The sequence below is a fragment of the Salvelinus fontinalis genome, unplaced genomic scaffold, assembly GCF_029448725.1.
Source record: "Salvelinus fontinalis isolate EN_2023a unplaced genomic scaffold, ASM2944872v1 scaffold_0404, whole genome shotgun sequence".
Lineage (NCBI taxonomy): Eukaryota > Metazoa > Chordata > Actinopteri > Salmoniformes > Salmonidae > Salvelinus > Salvelinus fontinalis.
In genome coordinates, this window is record NW_026600613.1 from 36,884 (window position 1) to 54,399 (window position 17,516).

General features: G+C 44.7%; 1 protein-coding gene across 5 annotated transcripts in view; it reads left to right on the plus strand.

Moving 5' to 3' along the window:
• LOC129845925 (transcription factor SOX-6-like) overlaps positions 1–17,516 on the plus strand; it is a 147,378-nt gene that overhangs the window by 14,955 nt on the left and 114,907 nt on the right. For 4 of the 5 annotated variants that reach the window (XM_055913895.1, XM_055913897.1, XM_055913896.1 and 1 more), the window contains exon 2: positions 5,778–5,828. The exons of the other annotated variant lie outside the window; for it this stretch is intronic. In XM_055913895.1, coding sequence (XP_055769870.1) covers positions 5,794–5,828 — 35 coding nt within the window. In that variant the 5' untranslated portion in view covers positions 5,778–5,793. The remainder of the gene's footprint in view (positions 1–5,777; positions 5,829–17,516) is intronic. 5 annotated transcript variants of the gene reach the window in all.

Here is a 17,516-nt window from a genome sequence, read left to right on the forward strand (position 1 = left end):
AGGAGCCTGTAATCTGGGCCCATTAGCAGGCGCTGTCATTCAGACACACTGTGTCGGCCTGATTTAAATCAAATGAAATGAAGATGGTTGTTTCTGGTCCCTTGGCTTCAGTCATTGCCATAAACATATGCTCCGTGCCCTGCTTCTCTCCATCTTATTTCTCATTTTAATTTGTTGTGTGGGCTGTGCTAGAAATCACATTTAATACAATCCTCCCAGGGACTCTGTCATATAATAACATGGTAATTTCTGTGTATCCTTTTGAAAAATGAGGAAATTAATTCTTCCTGACATGTTGTAATTATTCCAGTGTGAACGGTGGATAGGCTCCCTCCCCAGCCCCCTATGTGTCGGAGGCAAGCGGCTGCCGACGGGTGCCGAGGTGCTAATGCTGACCAGCAGCCCGTTTAATTTGAAACATGAGCAGACACCTTTCAACACACCTTCTTAATGTTGGAGTGCCTCACAAATTAATTCACTACTCATCTGGCAGCTCTAACTCGGGGGGATGGAGAGATGGGACACTATCACTATTAGTCAAGGTGTAGTTGTAGCCTAGGTTTGTGTGGGTGTGTGTGTGTGTGTGTGTGTGTGTGTGTGTGTGTGTGTGTGTGTGTGTGTGTGTGTGTGTGTGTGTGTGTGTGTGTGTGTGGGGATGGGAGAACCCTGGGGATGTTGGGGATACTTGGACAGGTTTTCTCTAATCTTCTCCCAGTGCTGTCAGTAGGCCACCCTTTCACACATCTCTTCTGGCAACTGAGAGGTCTGAAATGCTCCCCCACACATCATTGCCACATGTATGAGGCTGGAGCCTTATCTTAAACATCAACCCCTGTCCCTGCAAACATGCAAGGCTTCATTCCGCTGTGTCCTCCTGAAGGAATGTGTAAGTTACCTCACAGGTAGTGTTGTTGTGTCTTCCCCAGCACAGGTTGAACTTAGTGTCTCTCTCTCTCCAAGCCAGCAGCAGCAACTCTATCCTGTGCCTGTCAGACAGATCCCTCCTTACCCCTCTCTCACCCCTTCCACCCCCTTCCTACCCACTCCCTTCCCCCTCTTCCCACCACCAGGATCACACTTTAAATATAACACCCCATGGGATCATCGATTAATTAATTGCCTAAAATTAAGACACCACAGTTGTTCCTATATGACATATCTTCTGAATGACACGGCAATTACACCCAGAGCTTGGTTTATGTTCAAAAAGAAACGTAATCGCTGCTCAACAAGGGAATCTTAATATCATCACTGGCCAAGAGCAGAGGTACTTAATATAAGCAGCGCTCTTCATCCAGAACTCTGCAGAATTTATATGATTGAGCAGAACTAAGAGTGGCACATCCAAGTGTGTGTGTATGTGTGTGTGTGTGTATGTGTGTGTTATACTGTGCAAGTGTAATTCTGGGTGAATTTCTCAAAAGTGTGTAGGTATGACACATGCACTCTCACACGCACGTTCACACGCACGTACACACATGCTCACATCGTAGACAAAAGCTGACACCAGACAAATAGACCTTAACTGACCATAGCATTCTCAATTAAACCATCCCATTGACATTCACCTCATCACGAAGTCCTCATTGAATGGTCAGCCACTGGATAGTCAGCAGCCAAATGTTTCCTAATTACCTGGGATTTGTCATTTGTTCTTTTTCTCCCTCATTCTCCTGTTTTAGCCTGACATGAGGTCACAAAAGAGGGTCACAGAGGACGTTATGATTATGGAGTACAATACTGAGTCATCAAGATGACAATATTTCCTAAGAAAGGAACACAATGTGCTCTAAGAAAGTAATATACTGGCCTTGTGTATTCTCACCACAGCAAAGCAGGTACTAACAGTAAAAAGCAAGGAGGACTAAGGCACTCTTAATCTCATTAAAAACCTTTATTTGTATGGCATGTTCAGTGGAACAAATAGACACAACCTTGAACTCCCTGACCAAGGCCACGCTGCCGAAACATGTCAGAGTTTTAAAATATTTATTCCATTGAACATACCATGCAAATAAATGCATTTTAATTATATGAAGAGTGCCTTGGTCCTCGCTTTTAAAAGTCCAATTTACCCCTTTTACCAAAGAGCACTTTCTATTAACAAAGACCTACTATTGTGTAGCCACGCAGCGCTTCCCTTCCTGTAGTTTGAGTTAGTGCAAGGCATTGTAGACATCCATGCTGTTAGAGAGAGAGGAAAAGTGTGTTTTCCACTGTAATTATGAACAGAATCTAAGGACCTGTGACAGGAGGAAAAAATAAACAAACATAATTTATTGAACCTATGGGGCCAGGTTAAAGACACAGAGCTGTAAAAGATTTGGTGTGTGTGTATGCATGTGTGTGTGAGAAAGAGAGAGCGAGAGTTTGTGTGTGTGTATATATATATGTGTGTATATGTGTGTGTGTGTGTGTGTGTGTGTATGCTCGTCCATGAGTGGGAGAACAGAGGGCTTGCAGGCAGCCGTGGCGTCATGATCTGGGAAAAGAGAGGAGAGCTTTGTGAGCGGTGGGTGGGTCCCCCCATGACTCAGAGAGGAGGAGAGGCGTCAACATGGCCGCCTGGCCCAGAGGAATTAACTTCCCCACACTCTGGTTAATCAGTGCCATCTTTGCTCTACGTCATCACCCAGCTAGGGAGCAGTCTCCTCTTCTCCCCTCTCCTCTCTCAACTACCTGGGCTGACATGTAGACATAGGTTATAGCCAGACTCTCCCATTAATTAAAAGTCGCTTTCCAGTGACCAAGTCAGACATGGTGGAGTAGAGTCTGTCTGTAGGTGGCCGCTGTGTCTCTCTCTCCGCTGGGCTCAGCTCTGCTCAGCTCTAAGCTGGCCTGGGCTGTTAATGACTGAAAGCTGGGAGCAGCGCTCCATGCCAAGACCCACATGGCTGTGGTGGTGCATTAATTCAGCAGTCAATTTGACTGGAAGTTTGAAATCTGTGCTAGGTTAGGGGGACGTGCTGAAGCTGTGTTAATAGCTAGCTTGTTGTCCATATGGTGCTGCTTTAATGGAGCACATTTACTGCAGATGGTGAGAGTTGGTTGGGCAGAGGCAGCTTTTGGCAGAGGTCCGTTCTTCGAAAAGGCTGTCGTGAGCCCCAGCGCTAGCTGTCTTTAACACTGATGTCTATCCTCCCTATTTCTCATTCACCAAAACGCTACCCTTGAAATGTGGCCTGCTCTTAGTTTAAAACTCCAGGCTCTCCTGTTTTCTTTATGGATCTATGGAGAGGAGCAAATACAATGTGGCTCAGTCACTTTTTCATGAATTCGGTCTCCAAACCGTAACGCAATGGAGTTTTAGACAGCACACACTGCTGAGGAAACACAGGCAGAGAGACAAGAGGGAGGAAGAGAGAAAAAGAGAGAGGGAGAAAGATAGTTGTGAAACAGTAACAGAATGTGTCCAAGCAGCCTGAGAGATGCAGAGGGAAGGAGACAGGCAGGTAGACAGACAGAGAGATAGAGACGGACAGGCAGACAGACAGACAGAGATGGAGAGAAACAGGCCCTTCTGTATTGGCACTTCCTGTCCTGGTGGCAGGCTGGTCCTCTACTAGACAGTGAGCTTGCTGAAGACTATGTTGTGGAGCCACTAAAGCATGAGACATGCATTCAGTGTCATGACAAAGGAACCCAGCCTCTATGGCTCACTGTCCATTCACTCAGTGGGTTTTATCTAGGTTAGTTGAAGTTTCCTGTGGCTTTCCATAGCCTTGTTGCCTGTCTTGCTAACCTGTTATCAAGGAATCTAAATCTCAAACGAGAGGGACAGAGAGAGAGAGGCAGAGAGAGAGAGAGGCAGAGAGAGAGAGAGACAGAGAGAGAGAGGCAGAGAGAGACAGAGAGAGAGAGGCAGAGAGAGGCAGAGAGAGAGAGAGAGGCAGGGAGAGAGAGGCAGGGAGAGACAGAGAGAGAGAGGCAGGGAGAGGCAGAGAGAGGCAGAGAGAGACAGAGAGAGACAGAGAGAGAGAGGCAGAGAGAGACAGAGAGAGACAGAGAGAGACAGAGAGAGAGAGGCAGAGAGAGACAGAGAGGCAGAGAGAGACAGAGAGGCAGAGAGAGACAGAGAGACAGAGAGGCAGAGAGAGACAGAGAGAGAGAGGCAGAGAGAGAGAGGCAGAGAGAGAGGCAGAGAGAAGTGTGTGTGTGTGTTTTTAACACTTCTCAGAGTGGTGAGGAGACACGCTTGATCGGTTCGGCATGATTTGACTGTTGTTTTCTCACGTTGTCACTGGTGTGATGTTGGTATTATGTGCTCTGAGGAGAGCAGGGCTGAGTAGAGTGGGGAACAGAGCAGAGCAGTGCTGAGTGTAGTGGAGCGGAGAGCAGAGCTGTGCCACTGGCCTAACCCCCTCCTCAGACACATGATTGTGAGAAAGTGTCGGCTGAGCCCACTGGGTCTCGCGGGTCCAACGCCCTGCTAAGTGCTGGCCAGGCTAGCCTGAAAGGCACAGTGTCCTTGGTCCTGTCACTCTTTCCATTCTCTCAGTGCCTTTGTCTCCACAGCCTCACTGGAGGAGAGGAGAGGAGAGGAGAGGAGAGGAGAGGAGAGGAGAGGAGAGGAGAGGAGAGGAGAGGAAAAAACAGCAAATTACACCCATGTCCCAAAAACTGAAAGCATTTAGGGCCAAGATGCTGGATCTCTTTTGCTCTCATGTGTGTTATTTATGATGACGTCTGCAAGGGAGTCGACTGTTACAGCAGGAGAAAACACTCATTAGTTTCAGCAGGTTTTTTTCTTTGCCGCTACTGAGTATTGCGTTTTCTAACATGGGTTTGAAAAGCACACTCCAGCTTTAGCTCTTGGCTGATCAGATGCTGGTGAGATGGTGATGTATTTTACACGACTGGGATGTGATGATGTGTAATACCGAGACAATTGAATAACAAGCTGAAACTACACTGTGTGTTTTTCTATGAATGGGTGTGATGACTTGTACATATTTATTTCTGCTGACTTTACCATTGTCAGAGAGGGAAGCTCTTGCCTGTTTTACAGTCTCTCTGAAAAGGGAATTTCCTGGTAATTCCAAACATTTTAGGCTATTGTTTTGATATCACTGAAGTACTTGTATTCCAACCCTCCACCCCACGGCTCCACTCCCAATTTGTTTTCTGTAATAATATGTTGATGATAGCACTTAAAAAGAAGCACACAGCAGTCCAAAATCAAAATATTCTGTAGACCAATAACAGAGGCTAATGAAACCTGTTGGGAATCATTTCCAGCCATGTGCTTCCAAAATGTTTCGGGCGAGGCTTCTGAACGACCTCTCCGAACAGTGACATTGTGAACCACACCCTCCCACCTCCATGGCGGTGCGTGTCCCAGCATCGGGCCCCTGTGGTAGGGCTCCTAGAAACCACAGAGCCCTCGCCACACATGGACCACAGCTGGACCACCTCTGGCTGCTGCTCCTACCACTCTGAGCCCTGCCAGAAGCTGGTCTGGGATCAGCGGTTACAGAAATGTATGTGTCACTCTGGAGAGAGCTTAGAAAGAATGTTGCGCTAGGATCAAAAGGAAAGGGTTTATTTGTTGCAAACATATCATCAGGCCCTTGCTGTATGCAAATCCACTCCCCTCTCCGAGGAAAGACTAGAATTAATGACGTCAATGCAAAGAAGAGAGGATGAGCTTCCTCCACACTGCCTTAATTAAAGACATACCTTATTAGAAGAGAAAGATGCATGCATTGCTCTGTGTTTTTTACATGTTGCTTTTTTTCAGTGTTAAAATGGTTCTCTATGTATTTCTCCTGCCGCAGAACCCCACACGCTGACATGGAGGGCTTTCTTCGTAGCAGCTTTTTACTGAGGTTAGTTTCTTTTTCAGTTGTTGTTGTAAAGTCGTGGGTCAGGGGGTCAGGGGCTAAACTCATCTGTCCCTTCACAGCTCCAGCTCCCGACATCTAGCCTTAGATCACGTCCCTCCCTGGCTGGGTGGGGTCGGTGGGAGGGTTGTGTGTCTGGGAATCCACCCCAGCTGTATGTTGTGAGTGTAAAATAGACACTTCCACCTTTCCCCCTCTACAGCGCTCTCCGTGGCATGCTCACACTGATACCCAACACACTCCATAGTCAGACTGAAAGCAGTTTCCACTCTAACCTCACACACAGATGTGTAGAGAGACCCCCCCCCCCCTATCTCACCCCTGGGTACTGTGCCTCTCAAACTAAGGTTTCCGTGTTCGTACTGCATGCTTTTGTCTGTCCCCCTCTTCTGGCCAGGTCAGGTGGGGTGGGGCTCGGTTTGTGATGTACTGTTTCCTGTTGTGTGTTTGTACTTGACCGCAAAGTTAAACAAATGTAACCTTAATGCTATTTTTCTTTTAAACCCATACTGTGAGTTTGTGCTGTTATAACACGAAGGAAGTCAATAAGTGAGTATATTCACCATTGGCTCCTCTTTCCTCTCCGTGTGAGCAACCTTCTCCAGGCTTGAATGTTGCAGCCTAATTAATGGTGTCTCATTAAAAGACACAGCAGCAGCAGGATCTGCCTTTCAAAGCTGCAGTCAGCCAAACTTTAGTAAAGCTAATGAATCCTCCTAGATTTTTTTCAAAAGGTCATTTATTTTATTAAATTAACACCATTTTTTTTCTCAGAACTGTTGGAACCCGGTAAAATATAGGACATGATAATGCCATTGATATAACACAGCATTAGATCCCATTTTAAAATACCCCATTAGTATCTAGTTTGAAAGGTTACTATTGAGTGTCCTTATTCTCTACACAGACGGCAGTAAAAAGACATGAGCAAAAGAAATTCACAGTCAATTGCCCAGCACACCAGAATGAAGTGAGATTTGAGAGGCGGTATAGATCAGCCATTTAATTCCAAATACAGCACAAAAGCTCTCTGGGTTACCCTATCTAGAATATACATACTCCAAGCAAACATATATCTTCAAAAATCATATTTATTAGAAATGTCCTTAAATAGACTCTTCTACTTAATTTGCATGTAGCCTCCGTTTCCAAGGCGTAGTGAGTGTTACATCTCCCGTGTTGGCCGGAGGCTGGGGATCATACTCAGGCATGTGGTGGATTATTGAAGTTATGTTGCCTCTATTCATTTCCACTGGGCCACTAATGCTACAGAGTGGAGGATTGTGTTTGACTCCAGCCACCTGTTGAAGCAGCACCAGTTGGGCAGATATCTAGCTGAACAGAGGGTGGGGGAGGGCTGAAGAAAGCAACACCTCTTAAATCCAACTGAGATTCTTACAGCCCAATAACTTGAAGACCCACATCGACCCACATAGACAAAACATGACCTTTGACTGCTAGCCTCTTTCGTAACAATATCCTTTTGTTCTTTGTCGAAATCATTACTCTTAAAGAACACTGCGATTCATCTAAGTAAATGCATCATTACGGTTCCTAATCCACATCCTTCTGTCAATGTCTGTTTTAATTAAATGAGAAGTGCCAGTGGAACGATATCACGCACACATGCTCGGGTGATTGGAGGACAGAGGCCTCAACAATCAGGCCAAGATTAAAGGCAGGCTTTGCCTCAGGGTTTGTTCTTTTGCTTGGCCATGGCTTGTTGTGTCCTGGGGAGGGAGGGTTGGAGGGAGAGAGAGAAACAGGAGGGGATGGGTTTGGGAGACGGACCATGTTTCTTCAGTGTAGCTAGCACCACAACATCTTTTCTTAAGCAATTGAATTGGGTCCAAGGGGGCTCTGTCAGTGCAATTATGTGAAAGTATGATAGCAACTCTGCCTTGTGCCTCATTAATACATATATTTCTGTGTAGTACTCTGAAAGGACATGTTGTCAATTAAACTCAGTCGTCTCCTCAGCTGTGTGGCCCAGAAGTTCCACTTCTGCTTTGACAGAGGGGCAGATGTTTAAGATGACTTTTCACATTTCATATCTGTGTCACTCATCTGCGTCACTCACTAACATACCGCTGGACAGACTAGTCATTATTTTACACTAATGAGTCATCACTTCTTGTTTTGACTCATAGTTGCAATAGCTGTAAAAGTACCAATCTCCCATTTTCAGTTTAGAAAATGATGCTGGTTGTTAATGTGTGCTGATGCAGGCAGAGGAATAGTCATTGTGACAAATAAATCAGGGAGAACTTTAAACAGGTTCACTTTATATGAATAATGCAGCATGGAGCCTTTGTACTGTCTTAGAAAATAATGACAGTCTGTTTAAATATCACATGCAGAGCAGTACGTCTGCAACAAAGTGAAAGAATTCACTAAATGATACAGTTAAAGCACACAATGTATTTTAGTGGAATAGGATCTGTTCTTACTCACATTAGAAGCCAACTTTGTTGTAGAGAAGCAGTGTTTCAATTTAGCTGCATACTTATGAAGAACGTGATTATATTTTAGCAGATTGTGTGCGTGTGCGTGTGCGTGTGCGTGTGTGTGTGTGTGAGAGAGAGAGAGATCTGTAACAGTCCCTGGCTAATCCCAGTAGAGAGGACCTCCTCCTGCATCTCTACCATTATTTGATGTAATGAAAGGAGAAAGTGTGTAACAAGGAGATTGTTAATTAATTTAGTCTAACAAGATGAAGATAAATGCAATCCACTGAAGGTTGACTAGGCAAAGGGGCCCACTTAGCATTCCTTCTCCTCTCCTTTGCTCTCCCCTGCCTCACAATGGAGCACATTTAAAAGGTGCAGCTCCGCGTTTGGACAACCCCACTGAGCTTTCGCCCGTTAAATGTAGACGCAAAACATCTCACTTAACGTTTCTTTCAGCCCTTACAACTAAATCTACAATTATCACCTTCCATGTGAGTGTTTATTAACCTCAATATGATTGTGATTAAAGCTGAAAATGTATCTATAGCTACCATTCTTTGCTTTTTAAATGTGCTGGAATCTAATCAAGATAACACATCTCAGCCGTATTGAGTTGATGTTATTCTCCATGATTATTTATATTGTTTAAAGAAACCTTTTTGACATGTTAGTTAGGAGGGTTTCTCTGTCTTTTAAGGCTGACCATAGAGCCATTTCCCTTTCCTCAGTGAGAGATGAGTGAAAGGAGTAGATCTGGGCCTGTTTAAGCATCTAGCTAGTTGTTACTCTCCATGTCCTCTCAGAAGGGTCTGTGTGACTCCCAGCCTTTCACCATATGAATGGCCCTGCTCTAATGAGGCTTGGTGGCTATTTGAGCGGTGAGAGAGACAGACAGAAAAGAGGACATTTTTCTAAAAAGCCAGACAGTTGTCTTCATTCACACCACTTTCAACAAATCACCAGTCTATCAAGGACATTCTTCTGTGGACAATTCTATACAGGGCCTGCATGGCAGCACAGACCAATCATTATGGGACCCATTCTCTGCTCCCTTAGTTCTCAAGTCCACAACAATGAGTTGTTGATTGTGTGGACAACACCAGAACAATTATGCTCTCTGTTTTGGTGGCAAGGCAGAATTTTAAAGTCAGATCCTTAATAATGGCCTCATTATTGTTATTCTTAGACCAGGCCTCAGGATAAGGAATAGTTGCTCACAGTACGTCATTATTTAGCACATTCCGATTAGCTCATCATGTTGTCTATGTACGAATAGAATCATATGTAATTAAGGCGAGGGAGCTGTGCTCGCGGAGCGCTGGCCACTGACTTAAAATGTAGCACTTGATAGGCCATTAATACGAAGAAAGGTGGGAAAAAGAAGGATTAGAGCTGTTGCCGTAGTAACTCCAACTTCCATCTGCGAGGGAACAATGGTCTTGTGTTCCTCCACCACCTTGGCTTGAAAAAATAGAAAGCAAGAGAGAGAGTTCTGAAAGGACAAGACCCTTTTTAACAACGGAGTGGAATCCAGGCCTAATAGGCTCTTTGGTGTGAGCTGTTAGACGAGACCACTGGGGGATAGGACAGCGGAAAGGTCACCATGTAATCCATGGACAGCCGAAGTCATCATCCCTTTTTACAATAGCAGTTTGTTTTGTGCTGCTTCCATGTGCTCAACACAGTCATGGAACCTGCAGTTCACACGTCAGTCACACTAACTGGAGGGATACAGAGAGAAGAGAGAGCGAGAGAAAGGGTCTGTATAAGGGACGTGAGACGGTTTAGGGAAAGGGAGAGAGAGGGGAAAATGCCATATGGCCAAAACCTACTTGCTCCCTTACTGACTCTAAATAAACACAAACTGGATTTATACCAGAGACTTGGAGGAAAAATAATTATCCAATTAGAAGGATCTGTCAGAAGCTACTTGAAGTGCCTCCAGCCTTTTCCCATCCCTGTTCCCTCTTCCCCGTGCAGCAGGAGAGGGGAATGCACTGCTTCTCTATTTGTTTCTGACACCTCTAGTCTACACACTGCTCTGATAACAACGTTCCCTCTTGGATGATCTCTCTACACAAACACACCCTAGGAGTTAGAGGATCTATTCCATGCCTAGTACTAACAGGTACACATGCTATCTTAACATAGTCTTTCACACAATTATATATGACAAATGATAAAAGCAAACCAATGCAATAACTCAATTGCCAAAACCTGAGGAGTTACAGTAGTAATGAAAACACACGGTTGATATACTGTGTCGTTTTTTTATTTTAATCGTTGTATAAAAGTTCCTGTGAGGAGAGAGAAAGCACAAAGAGCTGATGTGATAGCTGAATACTCTGTCTGGACCAGAGTGGGTCCTCCTAAACCACTGCAGAGTTATAACCGTCTATGATCTATGTGTTTCTCTTTACGTTTTATGTCCCTTATCACAGCTGCAATACGTCTGCCCACATTAAGCTAATTTATGGCCCAGGCCACTGATACAGCAGTATAGGTTAATGAATTTGGCATTACTAATGAACTGTTATTGAGGGCGGAATATGAATCCAGAGTCTGGAGAAATAGCAGAGCAGGGAAGGAGAGAGAAGAACGGGAGGGACAGCGGACTGGCTGGGGTAGATGGGTTCATTTCTCCCTTTAGTCTTTTCTTACCACACAATGCCAAACTGTCCACAGAGTCCTCTAAGGAAAGCTGTTTTCCGACGACCCAGTCAAGTCTCATCACAGACTCATTCCTGATCGCATGTATACTACCGTTCAAATGTTTGGGGTCACTTAGAAATGTCCTTGTTTTTGAAAGAAAAGCACATTTTTGGGCCATTAAAATAACATAAAATTGATCAGAAATACAGTGTAGAAATTGTTAATGTTGTAAATGACTATTGTAGCTGGAAACAGTTGATTTTCTATGGACTATTTACATAGGTGTACAGAGGCCCATTATCAGCAACCATCACTCCTGTGTTCCAATGACATGTTGTGTTAGCTGATCCAAGTTTATCATTTTAAAAGGCTAACTGATCATTAGAAAAACCTTTTGCAATTATGTTAGCACAGCTGAAAACTGTTGTTCTGATTAAAGAAGCAATAAAAACGGCCTTCTTTAGACTAGCTGAGTATCTGGAGCCCTACAAATCAGCTGGGCTAGACAATCTGGACCCTCTCTTTCTAAAATGATGCGCTGCAATTGTTGCAACCCCTATTACTAGCCTGTTCAACCTGTCTTTCGTATCGTCTGAGATCCCGAAAGATTGAAAATCTGCCGTGGTCATCCCCCTCTTCAAAGGGGGAGACACTCTAGACCCAAACTGTTACAGACCTATATCTATCCTACCCTGCCTTTCTAAGGTATTTGAAAGCCAAGTTAACAAACAGATCACTAACCATTTCGAATCCCACCGTACCTTCTCCGCTATGCAATCTCGTTTCTGAGCTGGTCATGGGTGCACCTCAGCCATGCTCAAGGTCCTAAACAATATCATAATCGCCATTGACAAAAGACAATACTGTGCCTGGCCAAAGCTTTCGACTCTGTCAATCACCGCATTCTTATCGGCAGACTCAACAGCCTTGGTTCACCAACTACTTCTCAGATAGAGTTCAGTGTGTCAAATCGGAGGGCCTGTTGTCCAGACCTCTGGCAGTCTCTATGGGGGTGCCACAGGGTTCAATTCTCGGGCCGACTCTTTTCTCTGTATACATCAATGATGTCGCTCTTGCGGCTGGTGATTCTCTGATCCACCTCTACGCAGACGACACCATTCTGTATACTTCTGGCCTTTCTTTGGACACGGTGTTAACTAACCTCCAGACGAGCTTCAATGCCATACAACTCTCCTTCCTTGGCCTCCAAATGCAAGTAAAACTAAATGCATGCTCTCCAACCGATCGCTGCCCTCACCTGCCCGCCCGTCCAGCATCACTACTCTGGACGGTCCTGACTTAGAATATGTGGACAACTACAAATACCTAGGTGTCTGGTTATACTGTAAACTTTCCTTCCAGGCTCATATTAAGCATCTCCAATCCCAAATTAAATCTAGAATCAGCTTCCTATTTCGCAACAAAGCATCCTTTACTCATGCTGCCAAACATACCCTCGTAAAACTGACTATCCTACCGATCCTTGACTTGACTTCGGTCATTTACAAAATAGCTTCCAACACTCTACTCAGCAAATTGGATGCAGTCTATCACAGTGCCATCCGTTTTGTCACCAAAGCCCCATATACTACCCACCACTACGACCTGTATATATTCTCGTTGGCTGGCCCTCGCTTCATATTCGTTGCCAAACCAACTGGCTCCAGGTCATCTATAAGTCTCTGCTAGGTAAAGCTCCGCCTTATCTCAGCTCACTGGTCACCATAGCAGCACCCACCCGTAGCACGCGCTCCAGCAGGTATATTTCACTGGTCACCCCCAAAGCCAATTCCTCATTTGGCCGCCTTTCCTTCCAGTTCTCTATTTTGCTCCTTTGCACCCCAGTATCTCTACTTGCACACTCATCTTCTGCACATCTATCACTCCAGTGCTTATTTGCAAAATTGTAATTATTTCGCCACTACGGCCTATTTATTGCCTTATCTCCCTAATATTACTTCATTTGCATACACTGTATATAGACTTTTCTATTGTGTTATTGACTGTATGTTTGTTTATTCCATGTGTAACTCTGTGTTGTTGTTTGTGTCACACTGCTTTGCTTTATCTTGGCCAGGTCGCAGTTGTAAATGAGAACTTGTTTTCAACTATCTTACCTGGTTACATAAAGGTGAAATAAATAAATAAATAAAATCTGGAGCATCAGCATTTGTGCGTTCGATTAGAGGCTCAAAATGTCTAGAAACAACAAACTTTCTTCTGAAACTCGTCAGTCTATACTTGTTCTGAGAAATGAAGGCTTTTCCATGCAAGAAATTGTCAAGAAACGGAATATCTCATACAACGCTGTGTACTACTCCCTTCACAGAACAGCACAAACTGGCTCTGACCAGAATAGAAAGAGAAGTGCGAGGCCCCGGTGCACAACTAAGCAAGAGGACAGAAAAACTGTGTCCTCAGTCAGTGGAACACAAGGATGACCTCTTTACGAAACTTCAAACACAGGTGTCTCTCAATGGATGAGAAAAGCTGTGCTCACTTAGAATTATGGATATTTTTCAAAGAAAAACATGCATTTAACTGTTTAATTTCTCCATATCTGCTTTGATTTGATGCTTAGTGCCTCCTAAAAAAGCTTCTATGAATAGCTGATGTGATTATAGACTTTGGAGGTGAATTGAGGTTCTTTACATCCCATACAATGTAGAAAATGTCTCCTCTCACACCAAACAATGGGCACGTTATACAAGCAGAATCGAGCACTTAGGTACATCAAATTTACCTTTTAAAACAGGAAACTACATTCAGAGAACCGGGGCCATTCAGGCAGAAAAGGCCAACAGTGACAACTTGGAATATTGTGCCGCGTTCGTGCTGACGTACATTCTCCAGAAACAGTCTTGGCTCTGCTGAGGAGAGACACGATTCTCTTACTGTACAACTTACTGTTGCGCTATGGACACTGCTGCTAGTACACTGCCCCCTATACCCATAAGTCAGCAATACCACTACCCTGAACACATTGATAGTGTGGCAGTTTTACAGTCTCCATTAATATGGCCTCTTTCCTCGTATCTCTTTTTGTTTCTCTCTCCCTCTCTTTATCTTTATCTTTTCTTTCTTTCTTTCTTTCTTTCTTTCTTTCTTTCTTTCTTTCTTTCTTTCTTTCTTTCCCTCACTCTCCAGCCGCCTATACCTCTACAATCTACTCCTGACATACTCTCGGCGTGAGCCAAGCCTTTCAATTTAGATTTCAATTATCATGTTAGTTTTGTGATTAGACTTCTGTCCTCCAGGAATCAGACCTCTCTGCTCCTCTCTCTTCCCCTCTTCCCCTGCAATCAGATCCCATCTGATGAATGGCGCATATAATTACAGAAGTTATTGAATATGCAGATCGCTGCTTACTCTTGGTGGGCTGTTCATAATACATTAACTCTAACTGTATGAAACAAGGGTCCCTGGTAAAGAGCCACTTCAGTAATGAGAGAGGCCCAGTGAATGCCATTAGTCAGGGATAATAGCCGTTAGTAAGGGGGGAACTCCATTAAAAACACACAGGCATATTATGATATGCCTTGTTTCTCTCTCTATCTCTCTCTCTCTCTCTCTCTCTCTCTCTCTCTCTCTGTCTCTCTCTGTCTCTCTCTGCCTCTCTCTGTCTCTCTGTCTCTGTCTCTGTCTCTCTCTCTCTCTCTCTCTCTCTCTCTCTCTCTCTCTCTCTCTCTCTCTCTCTCTCTCTCTCTCTCTCTCTCTCTCTCTCTCTCTCTCTCTGTGTGCGCGCGCGTGCGTTCACACCGGCCTGATGCCATAGAGGCTGCAGCTGTTGGTCCCAGTTCTAACCAGCCAGGGCTAGCCTGCTGCACTTTACTGTGGAGGCAGTGGGCACAGCACAGCCAGGGCTCCCACTCTACCACAGCATGGTGCTCTATCTACTGGCCAGCCACGTCAACACACAGACACACACAGGCAGGGTGTTTATGAATCATTCAACATGAGGTATTTCCCCCCTGACTGGCAGGCCCACGGTCTTACTGTATGTAACTACCATGGTCTCACGCTCTGTCCTGCCGTGATGCAATCCCCGATTGGCTCTGAGTGGAAGAGAGGAGAGACAGCTACTTCACAGGGCCTGACTGACTGCCACATCGGAAAGGGGAAGTGGGACATTTTGACAGATTCAGAGAAAGCTTTTAGAGATGTCTCCTCTCCAGACCCTCTGCTGTGTGGAGTTATTGACAGAGGTACAGATGGGCCTCTAAGCCACGGCACATGATCTCTCCCCCTCTCCCAGAATTTAATCTTCTCCTTACGTTCTTAGATGTTCAATTCTGTAATGTGGTTCATTTCATGATACGCATTACACAGGTAGTCAGAGACAGAAAGAGACAAACAGATCTAGCGGGATACTCTGTTACGTGCCGAGTCTAGTTAAGTGATGGGCCAAACATGAGTCTACCTTATTCATTATTCAGGAGTTAGCTAACTCTCTCCTTGCTTTGACGTTCATTTGGTTTTCACATTAAGCCTGAGGCAAAGCCGTTCTGATTTAGTGTTTGGCTCCTGTTGTGTTTAATTCAGGAACACCATTCCTAAAAAACACAGCCCCCCTTTATTTTTAGCTTGTGAGCTGTACCTGCCATTTATAGCCGGCTGTCCCGTTCCTAGACTGACTGGCTGGCTGGTTGGCTGGCTGGCTGGCTGACTGACTGATACTCTGCTGATACTCTTACAGGGGATTTGTACATTACACTGCAGGAACCCGGGGAGGCCCTCCCAAAGAACAAAGATAGACACACGTCCTCGTGCACCACACACACACACACACACACACACACACACACACACACACACACACACACACACACACACACACACACACACACACTCATATACACAAACGCAGCCACACATACACTCTTCATACGCAGCATTTCTAAACATTCAGCTATAGTTGTACACATAGTTACAGTAGCATATATATATTTAACTGCACAGCGTGAAGGCAACATGTGCATTTATAATAGATGAACGCAGTGGACAGATCAGTGCATCCTCTCCTATTCACTGTGTCTGTACAAAGCAGTCCTGTAGTCTAGGACAGTCTATGTCTCCTGACATGCGTCGGCTCCTCATTCTCCTGCAGTTCTATTGGTTTAAATGGCTGCCTGTTAAATATTTTTCCCTGACATGGTCTCTCCGCTGCACTCACTGTTGAGCTGACTGACCCCCGTAGAACATTATGCTTTCATATCGCTCAACACTGTGTTTTTCATCGTTTTAAAATGGCTGCACAATCATGAATATTGTGAGATCATACAGAAACTCAGTGTACTCACATACGCACACACACACGCACACACACACTGGCTTTTACTTTGGCATTGTGAAATCCAATCCATATTGAACCAGTGTGTCATGCAATTAATAATGCAGGATATTTACAATGTAGAGATCAACTGAGATGCCAACAATACTTTCTCTCTCTGAACATCAGTCACTTCAGCGTTCTCTTAACACTGTCGATGTCTACTGGAATAGATGAAGAGAAATGCCATTCTAATGTCTATTACTGCATTGACTCCAGTCATTGACCAATAGAGAGTCCATAATGAACTCAGATTGAACTTGTGGTCCTGTCCAGTGTCCTGTCTACAGTACAGACAAAGAGAGGGCTGTGGTGTCAGAGGTAATGGCTGTGTCTGTATCTGTTTCTCTGTCATGGCTGACTGTGGTATTTAAGACTCAGAGACGGCTTTCGCACACGGAACTGTGACCACTGTAGTCGGCTCCATGTATATTATTAGGTTAATAGGATTGTACATGTGTACACCAACTGTTATCTCAACGGGAGGTCAGGGACGTGACTTATACTGGTGTAATGGGCTTACTGACGGGCTTAAATAGCATGGTAGTGGCCCACTAACACACACACACACACACATTCTCACCGCCACACCTATAGTTAGGCTGGAGTGACATGTCAGAGGAGAAACCGCTGTAGGGCGTGGGTTTGCAGCGTGGCGTGGACTCTGCGTTTTCACCTCTCTCCTAACCGGTATGTTGCGACAGACAGTCGACCTTTGTCAAGTCACAGCTATTGTTTGCAGATTGGTTGCACACGCCACAGGCTGTGAAAGACACATCTGCTACCTTGAGCCTAGTGAGAGAAGGACAGATAGAGGGCCGGGGCGGAGGGCAGGGGGAGGTGTGGGACTGGCGACTCGTTATCCTCTCTTACAGCTCAGCTACAATCACTATCCACTATTTGTCCGGCCTTCAACAGATATTTGCCTTTTTCTGTTTGAGTCAGATAGAGACAGTATTTCCAAAGACCACGGCCCTATCTTCTGTTTTTGTTGGTTGCATAATATACTTTTACTGTCTCCCTCTCTCTCTCTCTCTGTGTTTTAGGATGTTGACTTTTCAGTTGATTTTGTCCCCCAGCTTTCCGTTTTCAGTAGCTAGTCTTTTAAACGTTTGTTTGTAAGAGATATAGCAATACAAGACTAACATTTCCCTGTTAATTGCCATGGCACAGCTAGACACACCAGAATGCTATTTTAATGATGTTTTAAAAATAAATAAAGTGTTGTTAGGAACTGCAACT